The 19302-nt window shown below is 39.1% G+C and overlaps 1 protein-coding gene across 12 annotated transcripts in view; it reads right to left on the reverse strand.

Annotated features, from left to right (window-relative positions):
• CACNB2 (calcium voltage-gated channel auxiliary subunit beta 2) overlaps positions 1–19302 on the reverse strand; it is a 245389-nt gene that overhangs the window by 68367 nt on the left and 157720 nt on the right. For 6 of the 12 annotated variants that reach the window (XM_021540993.4, XM_021540992.4, XM_021540997.4 and 3 more), the window contains one exon: positions 16079–16198. The exons of 1 other annotated variant lie outside the window; for it this stretch is intronic. In XM_021540993.4, the coding sequence (XP_021396668.1) occupies positions 16079–16198 (120 nt within the window). Of the gene's footprint in view, positions 1–16078; positions 16199–16278; positions 16640–16701; positions 16945–17034; positions 17980–19302 lie in introns of those variants that run through there. 5 more of the 12 variants (XM_085573069.1, XM_021540999.4, XM_021541000.4 and 2 more) reach the window with 5 other exon arrangements.

The following is a 19302-nucleotide window of genomic DNA, read 5'->3' on the forward strand; positions in this document are numbered from 1 at the left end:
AATTAGGACTAGTCAACTTACATCTAAATATAAAGTAGATATCCACTCTATAAAGTACCTTTTGGAGAAATACAGAGATGGGATGAACGGCCCTGGATCAAATGTCATACTCATTATTTATGAGGTGAAGCAGAAGTCTTTAACCATATACTCTCAAGGGTATTTTAATAATGAAATAGAGCCCTAATTCAGAATGACCTTCAGACATGGCTTTATGCATATTTTCAATTCCTTTCAGCCATCATTCTCACTATGTAGTCACATAATAGCTATTCCAGCAAGAGAGCTGGATCACAGCATTCACCTATAATAAATAAATTGTTAATTTTTATATCATTAACCAATTAGTATAGTCCAACAGGAAGCAACAATAATAGTAAATCATTTCTGCTTAGAAACATATTTAAATACAGTATATTTGGAATATTGGAATAAGTTCCTTTTTAAAATGTAAACTTTATTTAGTTGATGACTCATATCTTTCTTCAAGTAACTATGGGATAAAAGCACTTAGCTTCATGGACTACATTTTGGCAAAGTTAAAAGAATTTCTTCTACTATTCAGCATGCAGAAATTCACTGCAGCCTACTTACAAACAAACAGACTTCTTTCACAGTCAGTGCAGGCTCATTTCTTTACCTGTATCTCCTATTTGCATACATACATTATACATGTAATAAGTGCCCTTGATAGACATTCTAAACTGATCAGAGTAATTTCAAAAAAAATTTAAAAGCCTATCTGCTAACTTCTACTTTAACTAGGCTAAATATAATGACTAAGCCGAGACTTGAAAACAGAATTCATATTTCAATTTAAAGATTCAACAGTAAACAAAATGTTACTCAAAACTGGATTTCTGCATATGCAGCCTACCTACTCTCAGCTTAAGAGGAAATAGGAGAGATGTAGGGACTATTTAATATTATAACACTATTTTTCTTCTTTTAAGTTCTAGAATGACATTAAAATCAATCTACCTAATTTGACCCTGAGAGGAATTAATAATTTAAATGTGATGTATGTGTTACTAAATAGATCTATTGGATTTTTTTTTTTTTTTTTGTAATGAAGTTGATCCAAGAAATTCACCCTTTAATGGGGTTGAAACCAGGTCTCAAAGCAGATACTGGGAGCAAGACAGTGTCATTATGGGTCTCACACCATTCACTTTCCATGCCAGTCTGAGCTGGCTTTTGGTAAGGATGTGAAATATTTGAGCTACTGGTCAAATTTAAATTTAAATGTTTTCTACCTCTAAAAGCAGAGTGGAAGAGAATTGGGTGTTAAAGCTTCTGTTGGCCATTCCAGAGGACACACTGAGGAAGCGTGTGTTGGGATTCAGAAGTGAACAAAAGGAACAGAAACATCTGCAGAATGTTTAAAGGAGAATTGAGGGATTTTATTCTCTCTTCCAAAATGAAATAACTTTCAGCAAATACAGAGTGCTTCAGACAATGGGCAGTGAACCACAAGCAGTGGTTTATGATGATGCTTCTGTAACATCACTGGCCACCACACTCAGCAGTTCCTTACATATGATAGTGACAGAAGCTTTAAAGCAGAGATTTTTACTGCTATAATACAGTTTTAGCACCCATCATTTGGACTTTTACAGCTAATTAGAGGAGCCTTACTCTCCACGCATGAAATTTCTTTGGGTGTTATTCAACTGACTGCTAAATTCGACAGTGTTATGCAAGAACATGTGCGTCCCCCACCTCTGCAGAAGGTTTCTCTCACATGCATTTTAGATACTGATTTCACACAGGGCCCAACATTTGCTAAAGCTCTTTCTGTCCTCAGAGTAGCTAAAGGAACACAGAACAGCTACTCGACATTTGCTAGAAGAAATAATACACTTAATTTGCTGAGTCTTCAACAATTTATCTTCCTTTTACTGTATCAAAGACCTCATACTTCACTAAAAATCTCAAACTTTATATATAAATGTAAAAAAATCAAAGTCACAAAAAATATTGAGTGTACTGAAAAAGCTATTAGAAAATAACGTAAGGAGTTTTTATTCAAGCAAGAATCTACAATAATGAGAAGTAAAAAATACTTTTTTAAGCATTTAGAATTCTACAAAAATTTGAAAAAACTCTACAAAAACATATTTTGGCTCTGAAAATCAATACATTTGACCAGATGGATCAATTAAATGTCTATTCCTAGAACAATATTGATGTGTGCTCCTAAACTCTGATTAGCTGCTTAATTTAAAACTTAAATTCAAGCAGTACATTCTGATCAGTCACAAAATATATTATCTTCTATTTCCAGTCAAAGTTCTTTCACTGAAAAAAGAGTATTACCAGATTTAACTGATTTGATAAGACCTTCTTCCACTTTTATCACCATCTAAACTTTCAGTTTGGAGCAAAAGAAACTAACTTAATCCCTTGATATAAATCAAGAAGAATGGTATCCAAGCTGGGTCTTCCATATATCACTTAAATTCTTAGGTATTTCTTTGGCCTGAATTGGAAGAGGGATCAGCACATGAATTTTTTTCCAGCTCTATTAATGAGACATAAATGCTTACGTGGACTTTTTCACTTGTTATCTTTACTTCTCCTTAAACTATTCAACACAAAATAAATAGTTTTAATAGAAGAAAATAGTTTGTGGGTTTTGACAGAGAGGTTCCTGTGTTACCTGTGGTTTACAGAAATTCCTGAAAATAAATGAGCTTATTGATGAAAAGCACCACTTCTTTTTCTGTTTTTTGTTTTATTTTGTTTTTTAAAGAACTAACATAGTATTCTTTTATTTTGTCTAGAGCTTGGTGCTATAAGCATAAAGAGAATCTTAACAGACATTATAGCAGTATTGACTTTGAATACTCTGTATAAGCACCTAAATGAACTATCTCACATAACAAGCACATGCTTTATATATCACTTCAAATAAATGAATTTGGGACTTGAAGTTAATTTGGCTTGTACAGATACATAAGAAACCTGACAGTATCAGTTATGCATCAATTGTTTTAATAGGTTTTCAAAAGAAAAGGTTTTTCTGTGTTGACAATAAAATTTAAAGCACTGATACACATATGATGAATTTTAGTTTAGTATAAATGTCCGAGAACCAGATACAGTTATAGCATATTTAGTGGCCTTTCATCTCCACAATTCCAGGCTCTCATAAAGGAATGGGTATGGTTTGTTACGTGTAGTGTGGGGGGTCTTTCATGCCAACAAATCACTGTGGTGAGAACTTCAAATCAGCATTAAAACACCCAGGGAGACTCTGTAGGAAGTCATGTAAAAGAGCAGGCATTCATGGTGTCTAGAAATAATGAACATAGCTTCAAGAACCCAGTGTGACCAAAATTCAGAAAAAACTATTACAGCTGTCTGTATGATGACATGAAAGATGCATTTAGGATAGTATCTACATTATATGTCCCAGCTGTTGAATTATGGTTGTCTTCATTCCTGTCCTAGTCCTGCAGTAACAGCAGATAGCCTATCACTCATGAACAGTGAAATTGCTGCAACATACACTGAAGTTTAAGGAGAAAACGTAGTTTTACTTCTGACTGTTGGAACACAACTATCCACCCAACTGCATTAGACAAAATTTCTACTGGGTTTGCAAGGACATTTAGGAAGAAATACTGAAAATGTAATTTTTGAGACCAAAATAAGACCTTGTCCATTCATGACAGAATGAAGCAGGTAAAGCAGATACATTGTTTTATGATCTTTTATGTCTTGCTCATTTTCCTGGAATTAAGCAGCAAGTGTGAAGCCATGTCCCTGTTCACATCATACAATTTCTGCAGGAAAATCCTTAAGAGTAATCAATTCACTGCCAGCTGGTAAACAGACACCCAAGGGCAGTGCTGCTGTATCAGAAACTACGATCAGCAGGAGGTTAAGAGCAAGATCCAAACTCACACAGGAGAAGGTGGATTTCTCAGCTGAAAAGGGTACACTCACTTTTCCAGCTTGTGCTTTGGAGCACTCCTCACACCACAGCACACTGCTGCCTACAAGGATCCACCATGCACACTGGGCTCAACTGAGCTGGCTTCAGAACAACCATCCTGAAACAAATGAGCTGAGCAGCTGCAGATGGAAACTTCTCAAAACAATGCTTCGAGCCAAAGCTACTGCCATGAAACTGCGCTGCCAGAGAGACACAGCACAGTCAAAGGGTGCGAGAAATACTGTCAAGTCTGAGAAATACAAGGTAGAAGTTGAATCTTTCAAACCTGCTCAAGAATGCCAAATCAAGAACAGCTCCCTGTTTTTCCTTCCCACTGGATTTTCTTCAAGCTGAATCACAGAACAAAGCTGTAAGAGTCAATCCACACAGTGTCTATTCCTTTCCAAAATTCCTTATTCCTTTCCACTTTTGCCCCTTTATCCTTTCCTAACCTCCCCTTTTCCTCAGGCCTCTACTGTAATCATGGGCTTCCAAAAGAAGCTCCTGGACTGAGAGCTTCCTTTGGAGATTTTACCCAGCATTGAGCATAATGCCAAGACAAGCTCTTGCTCTGGAAGGCAAACAGGCCTTTTATGCTGAGTTTAAATCTAGGAGTAAGGAGCCTCTTCCTTTCTGAGGAGAAAGTCAGGATTTCATTAGAGTTCACATGCATGCAGCCATATACACCTGCACTGCTGTGTCTTCCCTCACCTCACCAAAGGAAAGCGCCCATCTCCTTTGGCACAGGCTGCTGGAGCTATTGGGGTCCCCCAGGTCACTTCCAGCTGGGTGGGGACAGGCACAGAAAACACTCCTCTTTCCTCATGTTCCTGTCAGGAAATGTCACATCCCTGTGCCTGCAGAAGGCAGCTCAAGCCCTCGGAGGGCAGCTGGATGAGGCAGGCCCACGCCCAACCCCAGCAGACCAGGTCCACTGCACATGCCAAAGCTACTATAAAGGCAGCAGAGTTGAGCATTTCCATGGTGGGCCTGTGTTATACCTCAATTGGATTAAACTACCAGGAAACATCAGGGCAGAATGCAAGGAAATACGAGTTTTGTGAGTGAATCACGTGTCTCATTGCAAAAGGGAATAAAAGGGTTGAAATAATAAGGGAGCTGGGACAAATGTAGCTCCCTTATAGCTCTTCTGGGAAGGATACATTCATCTGTAATCTGACTGCTTCTGAAAGCCAGAAATAGATTTTTCTTTCCAATTCCTGCCATTTATTACCACTGATTATTAAAAGCACTATGCACAGCTGATTTACAAGATGGCAGGTTCCTAGCACTTCTCATTTTCACTTCAGTGAGGAAGTGTTTCTCTTATGGTAGACAGAGGTGATAGGGATGCTGAGTAACCCCAGATGCTTTGTGTTCACATGTTTTATCCCAGCTGAAATATTAGAATCCAAAAACTTTTTAAAATTCATTTTTAAGTAATTGGCCAAATGGATAGAGACAAAACACAACAGGCACCTCTCTTCTCTCACTTCAACAACCTGACATCACCAGTCACAATAATCAAAACAGCTACAGTTTGATCCTTCATCTTCCCTTTCAAGTTGTTTTTTGCCCTTGGCTTTTCCTTCACTCACTGAAAAAGGATGACTTGTAGTTCAATAACACAAGAATATTTGCACAACAAAACTCAAACCATGGGGTGCATCCCTTATTTCCATACCTGTCAAATGCAGATTTGTTCAAAATACTGAAAATAAATCATATTGTTCAAACTGGATTCTGTATTTTAGATGTAAACAACAAATCACCTTGAAAATATGTATCTTATAAGATTTCTAAAATGAGATTAAAGAGTAATCTCGCTAACATGAATTTAACTCACATATTTACACACCAACAAATAAGAGGAAGTCTCACTTCTAAGAATAATTAAATGAGAAGTTCTTATTTTAATGTCAGTTATGACAGGCAACCACTTGAATGAACTAAAAATTAATATAAGAATTACAGTATGCTAAAATCACCTAAATCTGACCAGGGAGAATATTAAGAAAAGTAAAGCTGGAGAAAGTGGGGTGCCATGGTTTGACACGGAAAGATAATTTTTTCCGGAAGGAAGAAGTCAATTTGGATATTGACCAACTGAAGGTGGACATGCCTCTGAGAACACAGAGGGGTTGAAAGCAGAATTCCCAGGGGAACTCGCTCTCTTTGGTTCCGGTCAGCGTGCAGTGCAGACCTTCCCCTGCCCAGCCACGAGCTGGGTGGGGGAGGGGAAGCCCCATGGCCTGAGAAAGGTAGGCCGAAAGCCCCAAGGGTGGTGAAAGGACTGGAACCGGGCTGGCCCCTGCAGATGGAAGGGTGGAAGAAATCTGGGATGTCTCCATTTCCCCCCCCAGAGTTCCTCTCCCGAGAGGGAGAGAGAAAGCCGCAAGGAAGGAGGAGCGGGGGGAGCTGCTGCAAGGTGCCCAGTTGTGTGGGAGTTGCTGGATGTCCGGGCATCGAGCCATCCTGGGAGTTCGGACTTTTAACCCTTCCTTGAGAAATGAAGGCTTTGTGAATTTTCCTTTCCCCTCCTCGGTTTGAGAGAGAGGGAGGGACACCTTGGACCCTGGGATGGGATGTTGGAAGGAGGAATTCTGGATGGGAGGGGGACAAGGAGTGGCTTTTGGCTGGACTTTTCCGTGTTAGCCACAACCTGAACCAAATCTTCTCCTTCAAGGGGGACTGTGTTTTGGGAGGATGCCAGTGAGTCAAGAGACCTGCTTCAGCTGAGAAAAAGACAAAAGTGGAGTGAACAGAGAAAAGGTTAGGGGGTTTGTGGTGGCGCCCTTGCCCTGGAAAGGAAAGAGAAGAGAAGAAGATCTCTGTTCTTGAGCCCTCGGCCCCAGGGGAAAATGGGGGGGACTCTGGTCCCAAAAAATGAAAAACTGAACTGTTGTTTTCTCCCCTCTTGGCAGGGCATCCTTGAAAGGAAAAATCCTAAAGGCAGTGACCATCCATGCATTGTGGTGAGAGCACTGTGCATGGAAAGGAGAAGGGTCACCATGGCAAACTTTTTTCTCCGGGCGGTGCCATGTGTGACATGGAAACACAGGATGTGGAGCTGTGTTTCTTGGGGGGTCTGTGGCACAGGAGAGACTCTGTTCCCTCGATGGACTGAGTATCGGTTGCTTGGAGGGTGGAAACCTGATTGGGGTCCAGATTGTGTCTCACTGTGGTTTATTGGAGTTGGGTGGTGGGGGGGGAGGAATGTTTTGCAAGGTTTTCATTTGGATCTTTGTGTGTTTTTTTTTTTTCCCTTCTTTAGTTTTCTCTTTTCTTTTGTAGTGGTAGTTTAATAAAGTTTTTTTCCTGTTATTAAGTTTGGGCCTGCTTTGCTCTATTCTAGATTCCACTTCACAGCATTCAAGGTAGGGATCACATTTTCATGGGGGCACTGGCATTGTGCCAGTGTCAAACCATGACATGGGGGAAAATAAAAAAAAGGAGAAACCCCTGAATCTCTGCAAAAGTATTAATCAGAATTTTCAGCACCATTGTAGTGCTTGACACTGAATCTTTTTTTTTTTAAAACAGGTACTGTTTGCAGGTCTTGCTAACAATAAAATTGGATTTAAATATCACCCTCTACCTATTTAGCAGGGAGAAGAAGGCATTAAAAAAATAAATCCAAGAAGTAATATTTCAGTGATAAATATCTTAAGCTAGAGGATACCATTTTAAAATTACACTATAAGATTTCATATCAGATTCAATAACAGAATTGCTTGCTTGCTTACTTGTTGCTAGAGCTGATTGTTTCACTCAAGTAAGTAAAATTAAAACTAGGTAGTTGTGAAAGTTACAGGACTAAAGCCCAATGGCAACATTTCCATGACCAAAATGAAAGGAGAAGGGTAAATGGTTATCTATACTTTCACAAAGAATAAATGTCTGTTTAATCTTTGATGTTTTGTGGCAGCCTAAAATGCATCTCAGTATATACATTTTACCTCAGGACTGATCCTTTTAGGAGTATAAAATAGAGTGTTTATCATATTTAGGGTGGGAATACAACACAGGTGGTTACGAAATTCTGGAGGAAAACATCAAAGCAGGATTGGAGGTTAATATAGAGAGGAAATGTTCAAAGCTCTCTGCAGGGTCCACAGGTGAATATTAGAGGAAAATTTTTGCTCTAGGATATGAGTGGGCTTTACACAGAATATATACAAAAAGAACACATCCAGAAAATATCCAGAACATATCCAGAACATAAGCAGAAAAGCATCAGTAGGATCTCTCTGAATCTTCATTTTAAATTAATTTCTCTAATACTCTGAATTATGCAGAATCTTCATAGTTTAAGATGAGTTTTGCACTTAAAATGTTCCTAACCTGGGAACACAGAGTATCCTTCTCCCAGGTATTACGGGTTTACTTTGAGTTCCTACTTACTTTTTTAAAGTTTTATACAACCAGTGACTAGTTTATGTAACTAATATTAAATTTTCCAAAGGAAACACTTCAGAATTAGCATCTAATGTCAGTCTAATTTTGTATCAAAGCACTCTAATGCTACCTATAGTTAGAACTCCTTGGCATCTTGCATGTAATTTTATAAAACAAGTTGCAATTATGATGAACAAAAAGAGATTTTGAAGCTTCCTTCCATTTTTTTTTTCTGCAGCCAAAACTATAGATACTTGTGGGTTTTTTTCTTCTTTCTTCCTAATTTTTGGGAGCTTGGGATATGGAGAAAACAAGAGATTCAGATCTTTGCCAAGGACTCAATAACTGTCTGGAGGTTTGTTTTCACTGCAGATGACAAGTACTTCCCTGCATAATAATACAGTCAGGTGTCTGCTTCAACAGAAACCAGATTAGCTCCTGAACTGGTTGGAAAATAGTTCCCTCAGCACAGGAAGCAGAAAGCACAGGGCTTTGTTGTCCAAACAAGTTTTTCTCCAAGGCATTGTGCCACATCATGTGTGTCACTGTGAACTGGGGCACCTGTGCAAGGTGAGACACTCGCTGCCTGCACTGAAGTCCTTACTCCAACTCGTTCCTGCTTCCAAAAACCCCATGACAGTCCACTACCAGCTCTGATCACAGGATAACTTTGTTCTCTGACAAAACCTTTGCATTTTTGCACAAGTTAATACTTTGGTACAACAGTTTTCCCTGTATACAAACCAGCCATTTTACAACAGGAGGCTGTACAGCTGTAGAATATAAATGGCCAGTTCAAGTCACCAGTGATAGTGATATAACACATGCAGCCATAGAACCAAAGGTATATTCATATATAAACAGGGATGTGTATATGGATATATATAATGCATACATATGTATGTATAAGCCCACACGTCTTCCTTTAACAATTCCTTTATGTTCCTGTTTACGGATTCACAGGATGTTTGGAGACGGAAGGGACCTACAAGGATCTTAAGTAAATGGCCCATTATTATCACCATGCTCTAGTCAACTGAACTGATCTCAGGGGCAGAGGTGCAGACCACAGATTTTTACATTCAAACATCACACACATTTGTAGCTACCTTTAACAATGGCTTGTGCCCTGAAATCCTACCTTCCCCTCTACATTTGAATCATTATTCCCTTTTAAGTAGAAATTTCATACGTTAACCATTAAAATAACCATGGCATCTAATAGGTGGAGCACCTGCTGATAAAAATGAAGTTCTGGATTACAGTGCCTTGAATTTCATTACTGTCTTGGATGTTGGAAAAAGTAAATCAGGCCCTGTAAACCTTAAGAAAGTTAATGAACTGGGTCATGTGTGTCTTAAGTGGAAATCACTTTGCTTAGAGCAACCAGCAGCATCTATCTCAATCTGTTATCAGCAAAACTGCCCACCATCGTACCAGCCCCAGCAGCCTGCAAAGACACACCTTAATTCCTCCTTTCCCATGCCACACTCACTCCCCACCAGTCACTGAGAACAACCCCAAGGCCACTTCTCATCCTCCTGTATGGCTCCTGTGACACTCAGCAGCTTCTGCTGACCCCCCACATGCACATCTGGCTCAACACCCAGACCCAGTCACCACCCCTGAGCCACAGGGAGGGCTGGACTGAGCACACTTTATCTGCAGCTTGGTTCAGCAACCACAGGTGGGATTCAGGCACTTGAGGGTTCAGGAATCTCTGCTGTGACCTGTGCAGTACCAGCCTGCAGCAGAAACTTACAGTTCACTGGCTGGGTGTGCCAGGGACCTGTGGGACAAGGAGCAGAAAAACATCCAGGCGAGGATGTTAGCACCTGGCTTACGACACCTACTTTAGTTAGATACTTCTTTCACACTTCTCTTAATAATGAAGTTATTTAGTTTTACACAAAGTACCACTGGCACTGCTGCCGTTTATGTGGTAATTTAACCACACAGAACAAACAGAATAAAGACATCTCACCAAGAGAGCCCGCTCATGAGAAAGCAGCTGGTGAAAGAGCAGGAAGAAGAGCTGTGGTTGTCCTCAGGAACCTCAAAATGCTTTCTCAGTACTGTGTCCATTCTTTGGAGACAATTTATCTCTTTTCCTTATTATGTGAAGAAAGCCAAGATACTAAAGTATCTACAGCTAGGTATATAAATGTAGGCTGTTATATCCCTGCACTCTTTTCTTCTACTAAAACCCAAGAAGCAGAAAAAGAAATGCTACTAAGTAAACATATTTCATCACTCTAATCATGGTATGAATGGAAGATGACAGATGTCTTCTAATTAGAAATGGTATTATCTCTGGGATATTTGATTCCAGGTTATGTGAGACCCAATTGGAAGAAAGAATTCCAGGCCCAGCAATGCAGCCCAATGGTAAAAAGGGATAAACTGTTCAGGGAAATAACCAACACAACAGCAGGCACTAGTGTAGAACAAGTACATACACTTCAGTTGAAGACAAAATAGATTGTGAATACATCCAAGAAAAAACTATAGAGAGTAAAAAAGAAGCTGCTTTTTATCCCAGTGTTACACTCTCAAGAAAAAACAGCAGCAATTAATGAAGAAAAATAATATCTGTAACCTTATTTGAGCAGATCCAGTAATGCAGAACTCACCTGCAGCTAAGCAACAACCAGATTTGCAACTGTACTTTGGGATCAACAACTCATTCCTTTTCCAGCTAGACCTCTGGGCCAGCTTTCACGTGATCCCAGCAACTATGACACAACATTAGTGATCTAAATGGTTACATGCAATAAAAATATTCTAAAACATAAGGGCAAATGAGAAGAAATCAGTGAAAAAAATATCACCACACACAACAGCTAACAGTACCATCCTGTGTTGCTATAGCTTTGTGTGCTGTTCAGCACCATGACATTCTGGTAATTGAGAGAAAATAGAAAGAATGTCCATGAGGGAACAAGCTGACATAATATAAGGATGCACATCAAGGAGATGGGTACTTCTGGCCTGTCAAAAATGCTACTGCAGCTTCAGTAGACATACCTCAAGTAGCTTTGCAGCTGCCCGCTAGCAGCGTGGGGTCATTCTGAGGCTGTGAAACCTGTCTGAGAGTGAATAAATACTCAAATAACTAGTCTTGGCACACTGCACTGGATAATTACATCTGACAATCTTTTTCATGCCCTCAGCCTCACAAAGCTATGCAGGCATTACCCCAGCCTGCTACACATTTCAAAGCTGTGGTCCCCAAACCATGCATGGAGGCAATGCATTACATTTAAGACATTGCATTATTACTCACAGTCACAAGCCATCATCACTACTACAGCACATATCAAAAAAAGCAAAATGTGACAGCTTATGTCATTGCCTCAGACCCAGAAAAGGGACATCTAGTATCAAAATTTCAGTGGTTCACCCTCTTAACATAAAAAAATATTTTAAATGCATTTAAAACTAGAAGCGCATATATTTCAAATTTTTACCAACTCTCCTACAAGGATGCTAGCAGTGGAGCATTAGGTGGAGTGCAAACAAAGCAGAGTTGAGGGGAATTGAGATTTCATATTAGTTGTACAATTACTGACTTCTCATAGGTCATGATCTGATTTTGACAGTCATTTAAGAAGTTTTAGGACCACAGGATGCTGAAAACAATCCTTAACAGAGAACAAAGATCTGTCTCATAGTCCCAAGTACGAAACAGAACCTGAATTATTAACTGGCACTTTCAGTACCCAATGTACTGGAAATACCTGAAAAGAAAATCATTTTCTAAAAGATCTCTGTTGAAATAGTTCCTGAATAAGGAGCTCTAAAGCCATGGGAGGGAAAAAGGCAAAATATAAAAATCTGAAGAGAAAAGAAGAGAAAAGAAAGAAGCTACTTTTGCAAAAGAGAAGAAAGGTTTATAAAACATCTGACTAATTATATCTCAGTCAAAAACTATAATCAAAATGTATGAAACACTTATGGCAAAACAAATCAATGGAATATTTGAATTGATTTGACCAGAACTGGAGAAGGTCAAAAATTCCTGAAGTCCCCTTTTTCATGTAAAAACTTAAGCTCAACTAGTACTGGATTGAAAGTTCTTATTATTACTTGTACTTCAGTTTTCCTTTGATCTCATCCCTCTCACTTGGTGCAATGTTTTAAGGAATATTTAATTGAATACTTGCAAGGAATGGACAACAAAACCACTTTACTTGCTATAATTTATTTTGAATCATCATCCTTCAACAACTAAAAAGCTTTTTTGACTATAGAAATGACAGTTTTTAAATTAATAGTGCTAAACACAATTAAGATCATTATTTTTTGGCTTGTCTATGCTGAAGATTTGTGGTTTTGTGGAAATAGGAAACTCAGCAAAATACCACTGGAAGCCCTTAGATTTGGATACTATTAGCATACCTTACCTGTACACAACACAGGTCCTCTCTCTTTATCCTTGATTTAGGATATGCTATGGTCTGTGAGGAGCACACTGAGGAAATCCTAATGCCTTGATTTTTTTTTTTCCCTATATAAACCCAGCCAAACCAAAAACAACAATAAATCCCAGCTTTTTGCATTTATATTGCTAAACTATTCTAGCTAAGAACATTTCATCTCAGCTTTGAGGTTAATAGTTTCACTTCAGATCTGTTTCCGTCAGGAATAGACACTGGCCTGCAGGTAACCTCATCAGCTGCCTCTTAATTTTCTGTCCCTGGATGACTCCGAACATGCGCCTGTGGTCCCACCTTCCTTACAGTAAGTCACATGCCAAAGTGAGTCAGCAAAATATGCTTAAGCATTTTCCAGAGAAGCTTGTATTAAATAAATATAAAAGTGGCCAGAATGTGCATTTCCTTATGAGATTTTTGCTTTTATTTTCCCTCTTTGGATAGGTATAAGAGACACATTCCAGCTTCATGTCACACAAGCACTTAGATGCTATAAAAATCCAAATCTAAAAATCTTAAAATTGTCCTCGCAATTTGGCATCATGTGCTCTATCACTGTATTTTTATCTTCAGTTTAAGGTGTTTTCTCTAGCTGTAATAAAGGAAAATAGATGTCACTTAACTCTTTTCATTAACTGCGTGACATGGTTCAATAGTTTTTTATCTACCCTGAATTCACTATCATCTTTCCTCCACTACTGTATTATTCATATGTGTCACCCTCTTCTAATTCCTGTCACAAATACATTTGTAATGATTTTATTTAGGATCAACACTTCCTCTTACGATGAGAAAAGGCAAAAGTTAAAGCAGCTTTGTCACTTGGCTCTGCCTGAAAGTCAGTCAGAGCAAAGGCAAGGCAGCTGTGGGGAGTAGGCAGCAAACCTGAAGCCTGTGGCAAACACATGTGGGGGCTGACATCAGCCAGGAGGCACCACCAGCAGCTACTGCTTCATTAATTTTACTGTGTTTCAGGGAGGTGAAGGACTGAACCATCAATAAAGACAAAAAAACCACACCCTCTCATATTTTACATCTACCAAGATAGGCCTTAATTTAAACACATTTTTAACCACTTATTTCAAACAAAAGCACCAATTTTACATAATATTTTATTTAATAGTATTAATTCAAATATTGCACTAGACTAAATATTACACTAAATATTACAGCCTCTACATAAAATTATTGCCATACATTACATCCTGGAATGACTTTTAGCATTTGACTAAAGAAATAAAATGTTAATCTAATTCCAGCCTTAATCTATTTTAAAGGAAAAAGTATTCAAATAACTAATTTGTGTTTTCTATGACTGGAATAGCCATTGTTACAACAGGTTGGTTTTGGCAGTGCCTTTACTACTCTGACTGTTCACAAGTTGTCTTACAGTTTCAGACGGTGTCAGACCTAGAGACTATATCTCATGCCAGCTGGAGTGGGAACATTGGTTTTATGTATAGAAATACAGCTTTTAGAAGTCGAGGTCTGCTAGCAGATTCTCTACAAACTACAATGGCAGCTGTGCTAGAGGTCGTGAATATTACATAAGGGCTGTCCATGTATTCAAGCCAGCATCAGTAAGCCAAATTCCCATAGCAACACTCGCATAGATTTACTCATTGCTAAGGGAGGCACCAGTTCAGCAGTAAGCACTGCACTGCTACCCTGATTAGTCTGCAAGATACTATTACTTCAACTCTTCTTTTAAGATTGTGCGTTTACTGATAAAATCCAAAACTTCACCTGCATGTCAAGGCAGCCCTTATCATCTTTCCCAGGAGCCAAATAACCTCAAACTAGCAAAACCCGCCCCTGATAAAACTGCAACTCCTGACTACAGTCGGGAATCTCTGAGATACAAGGCTGACGGGAAGAAGTGAGCTGCTTCTTGAGCTTCTTCAGTGTTGAGTTTCTGCTACAGTGATCCCAGAACAGCAAGATCCAACTTCAAAGAGATGTTCAGCATCTCCTATACTTGGCACATTCCAGCAGCTCATTAAAAAGCTGCTGTAGGAGCTCTTATTAAATATCAGATAACAATTACATTTTCAAAAAAACATTTTTTGGCTTCCCTATTCAGGCTTCCTGGCCTGATGAAGATGTCTGCTTGTACATTATATTATAGTGCTATATTATTTACAGAGCTGGTCCTCACCACAGGATCAGCTACAGAGCGCAGTGATCTGTAGCTCACAGATTTCTGAAGAGCTCTTGTAAAACAGGTGACATAAATGGGCAGAGGTGAAGCTGACAGTAGAGAATTAAATGGAATAGGAGATGGAAAGGAGATAAAGAATTTTAAAAATTAGGCAAAATGGAGGAGGGCACTCAGAGAAAGCGAGAGAAAAATGTAGATCAGACAGATCTAATGAGGGATCTCAATGGTGTATTTAAATATATTAGAACAAGAACCAGACTTTGGGAAACAGCTAATACATTTAAATCTTGCAGCTAGCATACCAAAAAAAGAAAAATTGGAATGAAGTGATAAATAAATGTTAACAAATAAAATGAGCACAATTTTTACAGGTGCAGTATTATTTAAAGATGTAGCACAGATGAAAGAGAAACAAGCCCATCAGTTTCACTGCGAAAACCTTCACGGTCCTAAATACATCTCATGGGAAGTATGTGAACACACAGCAAAAACCTAAAGCACATTTAGTGTTTTCTTACTACACTGTCACTATCTGCCAGGAGAGAGGAAAAATCTGAAGAAAACCTACAAATGACTCATGGGGTCACTTAACACACAAACTGTAAAGTCAGTGAAGTCTTTAGGAGAAAACCCACACTTGTAACAGATTCTCCCTATTTACATATAACTTGTGGGGACTGATCTTTCATTGAAGGGAGATGAACAGGATGTTCAGTTGAGGGCTGATTTTTGACACTGTAAAAGCATGAAGTGCCATGAGCAAACTTTCAGAAACATCTTTAGTAAGAACTCCTAGCATTGACCCTATACACTACAACAAATGCTTATACTTAATAAAAAAGAAATGCACACATTTAAATAAGGATATTCCAAAATACATAAGTCAATAGAGTGCCTGCTACAGAAAACTGATTCTAAGTGATTTTTCATAGAGTGTATATTTTCAACTGCTGTCTGGAAGGTTTATAAAAGATCTAATCTATATGTTAACACATTAAAAACAGTTCATCACTAATGGATGAGATGACAAAAAATCATGGAATAGTTTGGGTTAGAAAGGATCTTAAAAATCATCTAGTTTCAACCCCTGCTTTGAAGCCCAGCATTTTTATGAGTTTGTAACATGAAACAATACCTTACCTTTGCTTTTTCCAGCTGTGCCTGGGCCTGTCGCTCTGCCTCTCTCCGCAGTGCTTCCCTATCTTCTTCCAGAGATACATCTGAATCAGATGGACGGCTGGTGTAGGAGTCCGCCGAACCCTGCAAAAGGAAAGGGAAAATAATGTCACAAGTTCCTTTGATGTTAAAAAAAAAAAAAAAAAGTAGAAGTGGTTATATACCTTGCCTTTTCTCTTACTTCTGTATCCCTGAAAAGAGACTAACTGCCCAAAAGGGGAATTTATTTAGAAGAAATTATGTTTAGGCAAACATTTTCTTCTGGAAACTTTCAAAAAGTGCAGGTGCCTTCTCCAGTGCTTTACTTCTTCCCCTGTCTCTGCACTCTTATTTGTGTGCTTTTCAGCAAGCAGAGCCAGTTTCTCTGGAGACTTACAGCACTGGTGCAGTGCAGGGCTGAAGGACACACAGCAGCTTCAAGGATGGCTCCATAAAAATTAGAACTCTAAACAGTGACAGAAATAACAAGCAAACAGACTTGCTATAATCAGAATGCAAATTTAGTATCAATAATTACCATTACACAATATCACTGCTAAGAGATTTAATCTCTGCTATGCATTTTTATTTTAGGGCAGTCTCTTTACCTGACACACTTTCCCCATCAGAACAGCAAATGGCTCATATCCATCTCTGCCCCTCAGCAAGACATGCAAATGACCACAAATCAACTTCCAACTAATAAAATCCGTCTGGACTCAACACATGTCCCTGTATCACCACAATGGAAGCAGCCACAATGCCAGAATAGCTCTATAAATAATGACAGCTCTGCTTTCCCTCTGCATCTCCCTGCATACAAAATAAGAGTTCTGGCAATTCAATCAGAATGAAAACAACTGTCCTCTCCTCACCGCCTTTTTTCTGTCCCTCTTTGCAATATATACAGTATAAGGTGATAAGGAAAATGCAGAGCTTACACAGATATCAGAATTCTTCAGACGTCCTCCTTTGGCTCTTTTCAGAAGCCTGATCCAGGTGGCCTTCATTAGCCAGACAGCTCAGTTACTGTCCGCAGCTGCAGCGCCCGGCACTGATCTCATAAAACATGTGCACACTGAGCACTGCAGAATCACAGCTCCTTTCCTATCCATGCTCTGCTCTGAGAGCCTTCCTTCTCTTCCCTCTGCCTTTCAAGCTTCCAGCCTCACTGTTTCCAAGTATTCTACTGGAATTAAATTCTCAAATTTTCTCATCCCAGTAGGAGAAAAAATGGAAAAAAAAAAAAATTCAAAAAAACTCCCGAAAATCCACACCACCTCCAAAAATCTCAACTTCAATGATGAAAACATAAAATAAAACCAGCTTCGGAAATATTGTGAGAGATGCTTCAGCTGATCATAAACTGAGATCGATCACAGAAAAATACCTAGGGCTTTTTCCTTTCTGTTTTGGGGGGCGGATTTGGCTGTTAAAAATAGTGCTTGTAAAAGAACCTTTTAAAATCCTGTGCAAAATGTATTCAGTGACATTTGCAAGTGCAAAGTTCATTTCATCTCTTCCTAGATTGGCTGGGGGTGGGGTAACAGGCTGTTCATACCACTGGGCATGCTCCATATGTGCAGCCTTTTACGCAGATGCTCACATCACACCGGGCTGTTAGCCTATGCCAAATTGCCATTTTACATCTCAAGGGTAAACAGCTGGAAAACGCGAGGTCCCTGTGAAACTGGAAGAGCTGGTACAGTGTTTGGTTCCCGTCGTGGATGTCTGCTGCCAGCCACGTTTCCCTCGGACGCTTGCTTCTGCCTCGGAGTGCTGCCCTCCGCTGCAAAGCGCTGAGCTCCACTCACATTTCCCTTACAGAGACCAAAAATACGCCTGTTGAGTGGGAATTTAACCCCCTGCTTACTGCGGATATATTTGGGTTTTTTTCTGACATTAGCAGAGGAAAGGAGCAAAGAATAACTGCAACATACCACGGCAACACACAAATATTAGATCCTAATATTACAAAAGCCAAATAAAACCTTAAATTTCGTTGTTCTGCTTATCAGAACAACCCTCTACCCTGTAAGAAACTGACATGGGAGCTACACCCAAAGGCAGGTTTTCCTGATGGACATGCAACAATCTAGTTGAAAAAGATCACTGTAGCTGACTGCAGTGCCCACCTTTGATACAAATTCAGATTCACAAGAAAAACAGCCAATAGAGACAGCTGAGAACAGTGACATGCTGCAGTATGTCAGCATTTCCCAGGAATGAGCGAATCCTGCCATGATTTGTGTCTGTATAACAATGAAATTGCCCATCACAAGTGATACAGCAGCCTACATTTCACCATTATTAGAGCAAACAACAGTTGTCACTAAACTCACAGGTCTAAATAAAGCTATTTTTTAACTTTAAAAAATGTTTTACTTTTTTCTTTCCTGAAGCCTGTAATAGTTAACAGCAGGGAATTTAATAAGCTGCCTTTGAACTGACATAAAGAAAATTATTCTCCAAGGAATATTTTGCTTTTCAGGAGTTCAGATACATCTGCTAAGTTATGGTGAATGTTCAAAACTAAAGTGTCTCCTGAGCAGGAGCAGAAATCAACATCAAATACACTCAAAGTTTATTGCATTTTTAAAATATCTTGTCTGTTAAGAAAATATAAAGAGGTCTTGTAACACCACCAAAGCCTGTGAAATTTTGCTGTTCTTTAAAATTCCACTTTGCTACAGTTTCTAACACAGCTACCAATAGAAATAGTGGGAAAAGATGAGTATCAACAAGAGACAGAAGTTTAGTGCAGCGTTTAAGTACAGTTATAGCTGACACACCAGTGGCCTGTGGACAAAACCACTGATGTTATCCCAGCACTAAAGAAAGGTGAGACTGTGATGATGTTTGCTTCCTACAGCACTTCACTATGGTGAGCACAAAATATTTGACACTGACCAAGCAGCATAGCATCACTTTTACTGTCCTGTTGTGCATAATGGATGCTACCTAACCAGTCCTCACCTAAAAAAAAAAAAAAAAAAAATCATGAAGCACAGTAACATAGTTCCTATCTCCCCAAAGGGGGCAAAATGCCTTTTGGGTCAGGCTAGAATTGCTAAAACTTGAATTTCATCTTCCCGGCCACAGAGATCATTTACAGTGCTTGTCATGTCTTGTGTTGGCCACAGTCCCAACACACATCCAAAAAATCAGAGTGATTCCATTTATTTTAATTATATCGACAAATTACATGA

The sequence above is a fragment of the Lonchura striata genome, chromosome 2, assembly GCF_050655825.1.
Source record: "Lonchura striata isolate lonStrDom1 chromosome 2, ASM5065582v1, whole genome shotgun sequence".
Taxonomy (NCBI): Eukaryota; Metazoa; Chordata; class Aves; order Passeriformes; family Estrildidae; genus Lonchura; species Lonchura striata.